This window comes from Chrysochloris asiatica, unplaced genomic scaffold (genome assembly GCF_000296735.1).
Source record: "Chrysochloris asiatica unplaced genomic scaffold, ChrAsi1.0 scaffold00158, whole genome shotgun sequence".
In the NCBI taxonomy this organism is placed as follows: Eukaryota; Metazoa; Chordata; class Mammalia; order Afrosoricida; family Chrysochloridae; genus Chrysochloris; species Chrysochloris asiatica.
The window spans coordinates 7,463,759-7,474,477 of record NW_006408676.1 but is presented as its reverse complement, the minus strand read 5'-3'; the positions used below and the strand labels follow the sequence as shown (position 1 = coordinate 7,474,477).

Below are 10,719 nucleotides of genomic sequence, written 5' to 3'. Positions count from 1 at the left end.
TAAGAGGGACTTTGCCTTTTGTTAACTATAACAGATCTGGAACATGGACAAAGAAAGCAATTATTAAGGACTTTGTGCAGGGTCAGGGTAAATTCCTGATTTACTTTATAGCAACTGTTTCCTGTTCAATAGAATAACAGAATGAAGAGCACATGCAAATTTCTGTCCTTACCCAGGAAAGTTTACACCCTACTGTCTTCCCATTTTATTATATCCTCTCTCTCTTTTCTACGTTAATTTTGCCTTGAAATTAATTACAACTCTTTCTCCTATAGGGATATATGATCAAGAAAATGGAAAACTTGATTATTAATGGCACACCCATAGTAGCAAGGACCTCTGGAAAGTACACTGGGAAAGCATGCATCTGAGTAGGACATGCTGATGTTCATCTAAGGAACCCCTTTCCAGGAATCAGTCAGTGACATGTTGGTATGCTTTCTTGATGTGGCCAGCTGGGTCCATGAAGTGAGTAGACAAGGAAGTACAGCAACCATGCAGAAATGGACTGATACTAGACACATCCCTCTTGCACCCTCTGAGACACAAAATACTGATAAGAACTACATTGCCGGCCAGCAAGAAAGACAGAAGTTTCAGATGGCTATGGGGCATATTCTTCAGGAGGAAAGACCTGTGTATAGCTGACAAGCGGATTTTATCAGACCAATGACACCAGCAGTAGCAGGTAGCACAAATATGTCCTCACAGGAATAGGACTGGGTTTTGCAAATCCCATAATGGATGCAGACACCAAAAGCACTACTAAGAAGTTAGAATAAAAGATATGGTACCAATTTGGGCAACAAAGCTTTACTTCCTCTCACTAAGGAACACACTTTACAGCCTACAAGTGCAGCAATGGGCTAAGTAACATCATGTTAACTGGACCCTTAGAGTAATAGTTCATGGATAACTGGAATGAGCAATTGAAGCATTTGTTATCTAAAATGGAGTGATAAAGACTTGAAGGTCTGGCTTTCATGAATGTGTTTTCAAATTCAGCATGACAGTGGAAAAGGTAGAATCCCCACTGGATAGATTCCAATGTTTCTCAATGGAATCTGGGAAAAGGGTTAGAGAGGCCACTGTTGCCATTGTCATTTTTCTGTATGTCTCATGAAATTTTGTTTTTGTTTTTTTGCCAGATGCTTCTGTCCTAGGACCAGAGGTGCAGCTATGAGTGCAGGAAGTAGGGTTGATGCTTTAGCAAGAGACTGTTACTGTACCCTTACAGCTGTATGCCAGAATTCGCAAAGGCCTGATGGATGGATTATACCTTTCCCTGATTTGACAAAATTGGGGTTGGCAGTAAATAGTATTGCATTACCTAGAGATTGGGATAGCCCAGTAATTTTGTACCTATGAAAGCTTTCCCAATGTTAATGGGCGTGAACCAAGGGGTAAGCACTTGCAAAACTTGTCTTGCTACCAGCAATCGGGACTGGCACAGCAGCTGAACCTGATGTCCCTTCACAAGGTGAAAGTTTAGGTAAAATTATTGGGAGGTGGAAATTAATCCTTAAAGTATGAAAAGACCAACGACTAGAAGAGCCAGAGGTAGCCTGCAGTGAACTTAATTATGTAATATGTCCCTTCTAGCCATTTGCCTTCAATTTATGATATACTGTAAATCCCAGCCTCTATGCCTGCTGTTATGGTCCCAATCTGGAGTGAGTTGTCTGTTACATTAATCAGGAGGATTAAGTTAGGATATATCTTGAGTCCCCAGCTTACTAGAGATTGTGACTCAAATCACCACCATTAGTTTCTTTGGGGGTGTGGTCTGTGTTGAATATATTATAATTTGTTGGGAAAGTTTGCACTCCTGCTCAGGACTCTGCATTTGACTCATCCCATCTCACCTTCATTTCTTAGGAGTTTAGCCATACCTACAGTCCGCAGACCTGGTGTGGCACTGAACCTCAAACTGCAAGGAAGAATACTGAGGGAAAGAGTGGCAGCTGATATCTATAGAGTGGTATAGCATCTTGGAAAAGTCAGCCACTTGGCATATCTTTAATGTATTACTTATGGGGACCAAAATCCTACTGATCCTCCTAAAATACATTCTTTTTGCACTATTATAATGAAATGCACAAAGATTTGGAGTTAAAAGCAAATAAAGAAATAATGATGCAGAAGTGTCAAAAGAAGATGAAAGGAAATTACAAAGTCACTGTACCAAAAAAAAAAAAAAAAAGTCAATGTTCAACCATTTCATGATTGGTAGCCTATGATCAGGTACTATGGTATTGAAGGAAGAACTCCAAGTTTCACTGAAGCCATTAATAGAATATGAAGTTCCAGGAACTGACAAAACAGTGGTTGAAATGTTTCAACAAACAGATGCAGTTCTAAAGGTACTCAGTCATCTGTCAAGAACGTTGGAAGATAGCTGCCTGGCCAATTGGAAGACTCTGACCAAATAAATGTAGAAATTATTAACTAGTAAAATTAATATTACACATACATGCAATTGAAATTTTGGTGAAGATATTCAAAAGTAGTTGCAGCAGAACAGTAACTGGGAGCTGTCAGAAATTCAAGCAGATACAGAAGAGGATGTGGAACAAATTATATAATTGCTGATGTCAGTTGGATATTAGCTGAAAGAAAATACCAGAAAAATATTTGCTTGTGTTTAATTGACTATGCAAAGTCATTTGACTTTGTGGATCATAACAAACTATGGGTAGATAGTGAAGAATGGGAATGCTAAATACTTAACTGTTTTCATGCAGAACCTATACATAGAATAAGAGGCAGTTGTTCTAACAAGGGGATATTTGTTGTTGTTGTTAAGTGCTGTCAAGATAGTTCCAACCCGTAGTGACCATGTGTACTCTAGTTTCCAGAGAATAAAAATAAGAAGTCTTCCAAAGACTTTAAGAATTGAATAAGTTGTTCCTGTATCAATTAGAAACTCAATTGACTAACTAGAGAAGTCCTTAACAACCTGAGACTCACTTGGAGAAATTTTGATGGTAGGAGTGGGAGCTGGCAACCTTGGGCCTCCTCTTGTATCTTGGTCTTCTACCACTAAGGCTGAGGGACCTCTGCCTCCTCCCCTTGAGGACAAGGGGCAGTCCCTAGCCCAGTGGCCCATTTTTCTGCATTTGGGACAAGTTGTTTTGGGGGTGTAACTGTGGGTAGGCCTTTGACTGCTAAATGGAGCCCAGCAGTTGCACTTAAAATGTCCTGACTTGCACTCCTTTGATCCCCAAGATTGCCTGATGAAACCAGGTAGGAGCTAGTTACAACAGTGGCTGCTACTAATTTGACTCTCCAGCATTCCTTCCCCATTATCCTTGTGTCTCTGTTGTGATCCACTTTTTAGTGGCCTCCTCCAGGAGAAGGTCAGCCTCAGTGTTGTATCCAACTTTCAATTTCTGAGGATTTGCTGTCCAATTTCTGCCAACTTGAAAAATTCTCAGGCTTTATCTGAACAACTTTTGTTTCTGTCACTAAACTTATGATCATAAGGTTATGGCTGGTAATTCCAGTGGTTGTTTCATAGCCCCACCTAGGGTTAGCAGGTGGCACTACTGCCACCCTCAGAGAAAGAGTCAGTTGATGGGTGTGCAGTTGGTCCTCATTATGTTTGAGCTGTGCTCAGAATACAGACTTTTCATCTGGCATGCAACAGGGGGAAAGCATGACAGAAGAATGCTTCCCCACAGAGGAAGTCTCCAGGGATCCCTGTCTCAATATTCAAGCCTTTATGTATCTAAGGGACCATCCCATATTGAGACAGGGATGCTTGGAGGCTTCCCTTGTGGAAAAAAGGAGGAACTCCAGGGACACCTCAAGGTCCCACCACTAAAGGGAGGTGGAGGGAGTAGTCAAGGAAGGGAAAGAACCTTGAAACAGGCCTACTGTACCCATATCTCTCCCAACTGTACACCCATCTCTCCTGACTGTGTCTCCCTCCTTCCTACAAATTAAGTCTAACTGAAGGATGGTATTGTAATGTAAACTCCCAAATGGAGCCAAGATTCCTGATCACCCAGAAAATACTCAGGCCACATGGTATTACAAAAGAGGTTCAGTTTCTTTTTCTGGAGGCTGTCAAAACCCAGTCATCCAGTACTGCACAAAACAACCCAAAGATGTCCAGGTCAGGATGGACTGTGTTTGCCCCAGGGCACTATGGGAAGTTTACTTGTTCAACTGGCCCTTTAATCATGAGATAATGTCCTTCTTTCTTTCTTAAGCTTGTATTGCCTTAAAGTCTATTATATCAGAAAGTTATATTGCTACTCCTGCTCAATTTTGTTTGCCATTATTTAATTGATGGATATGTTTTTCATCCTTTGATTTTTAATCTATTTTTATTTTTGTGTGTAAGGTGTGTCTCTTGTAGACGGCATATTGAAGGATCCTGTTTTTGTATCCATTCTGCTACTCTGTCTCTTGATTGGTGCATTTAATCCATCATCATTCAGTACAATTATTGATAGGTGGATTCCTGATATGGAGCAGTAGGATCAGCATTGAACAGTGAACCACAACGTCTGCAGTTTAGATTCACCAGCTGCTCCACAGAAACCCTATACAGGGTCACTATGAGTCAGAACCAACTCAATGGCACTTACCACCACCACCAACAACAACAATGAATTGATTACAATCATTTTACTGTGATTTGTGTGTATGTGGTGCTGCTGTTTTCTTTTTCCACAAATTTTTCTATGTTCAGTGCATTTTGTTAGTGCATTTTCTTGTCAGTATCTTCATTGACATTGTTTTAATGTTTACAAAATCTTCATGGTTTTCTCTTTTCTTGTTTTGATGTGAAGGTATATTAATTTTCTTTGAGTTGACATTGGAATGAATTAATTTCTTCTGCAGTTTAAAACAGTTTGTTTTTGTCATGAAATCTACTTGACTTCCTCATCATTTGTAAGTTCTGTAACTATGTTTTTCCCTATTTTTTCTTTGTTGTTTTCTTCATTGTGAATGAATATCTCTGATGCCTTATTTTCAGTCTTGTAGGTTTGTTTTACTTTGGATACTTCTATAGCTGGACTGAACTCTGCTTGCTGTTACTGTGTATGTCAATTTCTGCTTATTGTCTGTTATTGTTGGTTTTCAGTCCAAAGGACTGCTTTTTGTATTTTTGTAAAGTTGGCCTGGTTTTTACAGATTCCCTGTTTATTTGGAAATGTTCTAATTTTTTTGTCATATTTGAGGGATAGCTTCACTGAGTTTGTAATTCTTGGTTGGCATTCATTGTCTTTCACAATTTTATTTTAGTTTTTTGGTGTGCATGCTATAGTTTCAAGTTAAATTAATATGTGATATCTGTCCATTTCACTATGTATAGATAATAAACTGACAATAAATGAAGAGTGAGAATGAAGTAACATTTCCCCTCTAAAATTTAGACAGAAAATAGTAAATTGAAAAGAAAAAGAGCACTGAAGGAAAACATAAAAAGAAGTTAATAAAAGTGAAAGTAGAAAGCAGTACACACAACAAAATTACATTTAGTTGCTTTTTTAATAACAAAACATACACATTTAAAACCCACTGCTATTGAGCTGATTCTGATCACAGCATCCTGATAGAGGGTTCCCAAGCCTGTACATTTTGACAGGAGCAGAAAGTCTCATTTTTCTTCCATGGAGTGGCTAGTGGGTGAAAACTGCGTACCTGTTTGTAGAAATCCAGTGGTTAAAGAACACATAAATAGGTGAAATTATAAATGCAAAACGAAAATGAACTATTGAAACTAAAGAAATGGAATAAAGCCATAGAAAAATTTGGAAATAAATCTAATAATTGGTTAAAAAGTATAATTTCCCAGGAAAATATATTTTACCAAAACTAACCCTATCAGAGATGAAAATATTAAATATGCATTTTCAAGGTGGATTCAAAGGGTAACTCTGGTGGTGGGAGTCCTGGTGTGGCACTGTGTGATAAAGTATTGGACTTCGAGATCAGTTTGAACAAGGTTGGTGGTTAAAACTCACCTTGGAAACACTATACAGGGTTTCTCTGAGTCGGAACCTACTCAAGGGCACTTAACGACTTGAGACAAAATAGCCCCAATCCACCCCTTTTTTTTTCAGGTTCCATAGAATAAAAAAAAGGAATAAATGTCTTAATTATTTTTAAAAATCTCTATTGAATCTTCTTTTCTAATAAAAACAGCCATTCTAGCCCCATTTATCATGATTAATCATTGCTTGCCTGGGGAACCTTTAATAGTTTTACCTAAAACAGTTCTTTGCTAGACACTGTTGTTTTCCTTAGGCCCACTTCTACCACCCTCTTTACTTCTAACCTAAACCTAGATTCTAATCCACTTAATTCCTGAAAGGAGAAGTACAGATATAACTCATGATGAAGTATACTACACTTTAAAAAATGATATGATGGTTCTAATTCATACATAGAGAAGTTCTGGGAATATATGGATATTAAGAATTGGATATTAAGGGTGTATAATAATGGTGGGAGTAATATAAAGTTATAGTTGGTCAATTTTATTGATATGGGCCCATGAAACAGAAATTCAGGACTGAAAGTTTTGGAGCAAGGGGCTAGAAAAAGGCTCTGACTGTTCGTTTAATTGGCAGAAACATGGACCAAATCGTGACCTGTATTAAATAAAATTGCAATTCCACAATATCTTTTCTTTACTGTAGAAGAAACTATCTAGCATTTAAAGTTATCTGAAAGTTAGAGTAGATTTACAGTAAACACACACACACACACACACACACACACACAAACCCCAACAACACACAACCCCCTGCTTTAATACATACAGCCAAATAGAATATATTTGAAAGATAGTCCCAGCATACTTGAAGAACTCTGATGTCACTTGACTGTATGCCAGATATTACTGTGGGACTTGCTACCATTGAACTGGAATGCTTAAATGTAGTGGAAAGTATTGAATTCCAAGTGGCAGCAGCCAAGTGGCAACACATATTCACCAAAGACAAGGTGGTTGTGGCTATCATATTGAACAGCAGAGTCAAAGCAGCAGTCAAATTATTGTGACTCACAAAGACCTATGGCGTTGACTGGTTGATCACGGTGTCCCCACATATGAAATGGTGGGAAGCCTACTAAATTATTACTTGATCTTTATTAATGGGAGAGTTCTAGGTAAGGTGAACATGAATCTAATTTGATTATCTATAACAGAGAATCACAATCCTTCAGTGTTCCCAGACTTGAGCCAATTTGTACTCTGCCATGGGCTTTTTTTTTTTTTTTTAGGTTTGAACACATTAACTTTATTCTATAAGCAATGGGGATTCCATGAAGGTTTTTAAAGTAACAACTTCTTCTCTCTCTCTTTTTAAATGTTTAAAATATGTGCATTATAGAAAACTGAAAAGCAAAGAGCAAAAAGCAAAGAACACAAGATATCCAAAATCAATTTGATGATTTGATGGCAAGTTTGACATCCTATTTGTGCATACACATAACTAGTTGAGGTCACACAGTAGGAATTCATGCTTTTTCACACATTATGATGACAAACTCTTAAAGGAATGGGAAATTGATTCTCCTTGAGGTAGGAAAGTGTCAAAAATGTACACTGCAAATCTTTCTCCAAATCATCTAGCAATACAAGGGTGACTGTATACTGAGGACAGTTAAATGGTTCAAGATTGGGGTAATTATTGGACACTTTATGCACTAGCAACAATTCCAAGAGACCCAAATGACACTGTGGTCCAACAGTCAGAGAAGGGGCTTGTGAAGGTCAAGTGATCAATAGAATTTTAGCTCAAATCTATTTCCCATCCTATGGGAATTTTCTCAGTTCCATAATGTTTAATTGGAAATATATGCTCAGCAATTAACATTGGTTCCCTGACTTGTGAAGTGAGGACTATTATGGTCGGAAAGGTCATGTGCACACCACTAAAATGGCTTCTGACTAGGAATTGATATTAAAAAAAGCAATTCCACAATCCTGGCAGGATTGTGCAGACTAGTGCTACTGCCAAGGATTGAAAGATAAGGGGTGCTCATTCCCACCACACCCCTATTCATTTCATTCATTAGAATTGAGTGGAAACAGTGAAGAAAGTAGTACCATGAGAATACTTTTATAAAATAAGTACTCTTGAGACTCATCAAAAACCTCTTATTGGTAAGTGCCTTGAATCAGTTCTGACTTATAGCAACCATTATGGGATTTCAGAGGAGCATCTGGTAGGTTTGAACCTCCACCTTAAAATTCAAATGGATCTTGAGGTCTAGTTCATATCCTGTAGTGCCACACTAGGACTCCTATTAAAGATCTGCTGAATTATAATATCATGAATAGTTTCATCAGGGTTAGATGTCTATGTGTGTGTCTTCAGATGCATGTTTATGTAGAAACAAATTCCCATTAAAGAGAAATATCTGTCTGGTATAGTGTAAGGATTGATAATGGAGTATCAATTTTGAAAACAGAAAGACAAACTATTTTAAGAAAAAGATGTAGTTGTTAAATGATGTCGAGTTAGTTCTGAGTCATAGTGACTTTGTATAGTGTTTTCGAGGAGTAACTGGTGGGTTTGAACCACTGACCTTGTGATCCAGTACTTATTCCACAGCACCATGACGTTTAGTGATTCTGACTACTAACCGGAGGTGCCCCATAATTGTACCCATGACTTTCCTGAGCACATTTTTTACATCCTTATTCCTCAAACTGTATATCAAGGGGTTCAGCATAGGGATCACTGTGGTATAGAACACAGAAGCCACTTTCTCCTGGGCCATGTTGCTACTTGATTCTGGCTTAAAATACATGAATGTGATGGATCCATAAAAAATCCCAACAGCGGTAAGATGAGAGCCACAGGTACCAAAGGCTTTGGACCTGCCTTCAGCTGAGGGCATTCGAAGTATGTTAGAAAGTATAAAGGCATAAGAGATGATGATGGGCACAGTTGTTGCTATCACATTGAATCCACCTATGAGTATCACCAGTAGTTCATTGATGTAAGTACTGGAGCATGAGAGCTTTAAGAGAGGCATTATGTCACAGAAGTAATGGTGGATGAGATTGTCATCACAGAAAGACAGCCTGGTCAGGAAGACAGTGTGAACAATAGCTCCTGAGGAAGCTATGATATAGACACCAGTCACCAGAGCATTACAGACCTTTTGGGACATGGTAACTTTGTAGAGCAATGGATTACATATAGCTACATATCTGTCATATGCCATGGCTGTCAGCATGTAGCACTCTGCAATAGCAAAAGCACAAAAGAAAAAAAATTGAGTCATACATCCAGGGTAAGAAATAACATTTTGCTCCCACAAAAAATTTCCCAGGAGTTTGGGTGTAACAACTGAGGAGTAAAAGAGATCTAGGGATGACAAATTACTGAGGAAAAAGTACATGGGTGATTGCAGCTTGGAACTGAACATGATGAGGAGGATCATCCCCATGTTCCCCACTACAGTGACCACATAGATCCCTTGGAACAGGAGAAAAAGCAGTAGCTGCAGGTCTGGCTTGTCTGTCAATCCCTCGAGGACAAACTCAGCTATTATGGAATAATTTTGCTTTGCCATAGCCCTCAGGAGAGAGGAGATGTGCAACTATGAGAAAGAAAAGTCACAGAATGTAAGGAAGTATTTGACCATGATTAATAATAATCCTGTTAGTTGTGTGAGTTAAAAACAACAAAAAAACACAACACTTGATCATCATATTAAAACACTGTTGTTGTTGGGTGGTATCAATTCCATCTCATAGTGAAACTGTAGCACTAAGTAGAACTGTCCCATAGGAAATAACAAGGCTATCATCTTTATAAGAACAGATTACCAACATGTTCTCCCACGGAGCTGCAGGTTGGGTTGAACCACCAAATTTTCAGTTAGAATTTAACCATCGTACCATCCAGATTTCTTAAAATAGCTTAAGAATGGTAAGTAATAAGATGCTACATTGCATATTTCATGTTACTAAATCAGAGGTTAGTCAGCTGTACAAAGTTAAATATAATGTAACCTTTAAAATTATAAGTTAATTTTTAACAGGATAAAGATTTCAACAATTATGTAATACTCTGAAGATTTTATGTGTGTCTAGAACAAAGAATGATGCAGTAATTGTGGTTTGAACTTGAACTACATTTTACAATGCTAGAGAATGGTGGTGGTGGTTATGTGCCGTGGAGTCAGTTCCAACTCATAGTGACCCTAGACGGGGTTTCTGAGGCTGTAAATCTTTACAGGAGCAGAAAGCCTCATTTTTCTCCCTTGGTAGTTTCGAACTGCTGACCTTAAAGTTTGCAGCCTGATTCATAACCACTACACTACCAGAGCTCATTGAGAATGAGGTTCTAGGATTTCAAGGTTTTACTCAGTCTTTAGAAAATAATTTCAGGTTTTGTTGGATATTTTTTGTACAGATGGATTTTGATGCTCACGGAAATCAAAGAGAAACTTCTATGGGAATGATAAGTTCTTAGTTTTAATACTTAAAATTAAACAGTTTCTCAACTCTATACAGGAGATATTTTATTCAAATGAATTAGTACTGCATTGTATTTGATTCTTCTTTTAAGGAAGAGCTTTAGGAGCTCTTGTTAAAGTGCGTGTATGCATCTGAAGTAATGATATATGAAGGAAGAGAAGACTACATCATTTTCTATATCTCTATTCACTGCACAGTTCAGAGACACCAGAAAACTCCTTTCCTCTAGCTTCAATCATGTTTCTTATTCTAGTAGC

General features: G+C 38.0%; 1 protein-coding gene across 1 annotated transcript; it reads right to left on the bottom strand.

Annotated features, from left to right (window-relative positions):
• Positions 1–8,571: 8,571 nt before the first annotated feature.
• Positions 8,572–9,552, bottom strand: LOC102817317 (olfactory receptor 8D2-like). Its single transcript, XM_006871021.1, has one exon. It carries the CDS (start codon positions 9,550–9,552, stop codon positions 8,572–8,574), a length of 981 nt encoding a protein of 326 aa, XP_006871083.1.
• Between the last annotated feature and the right edge of the window lie 1,167 nt (positions 9,553–10,719).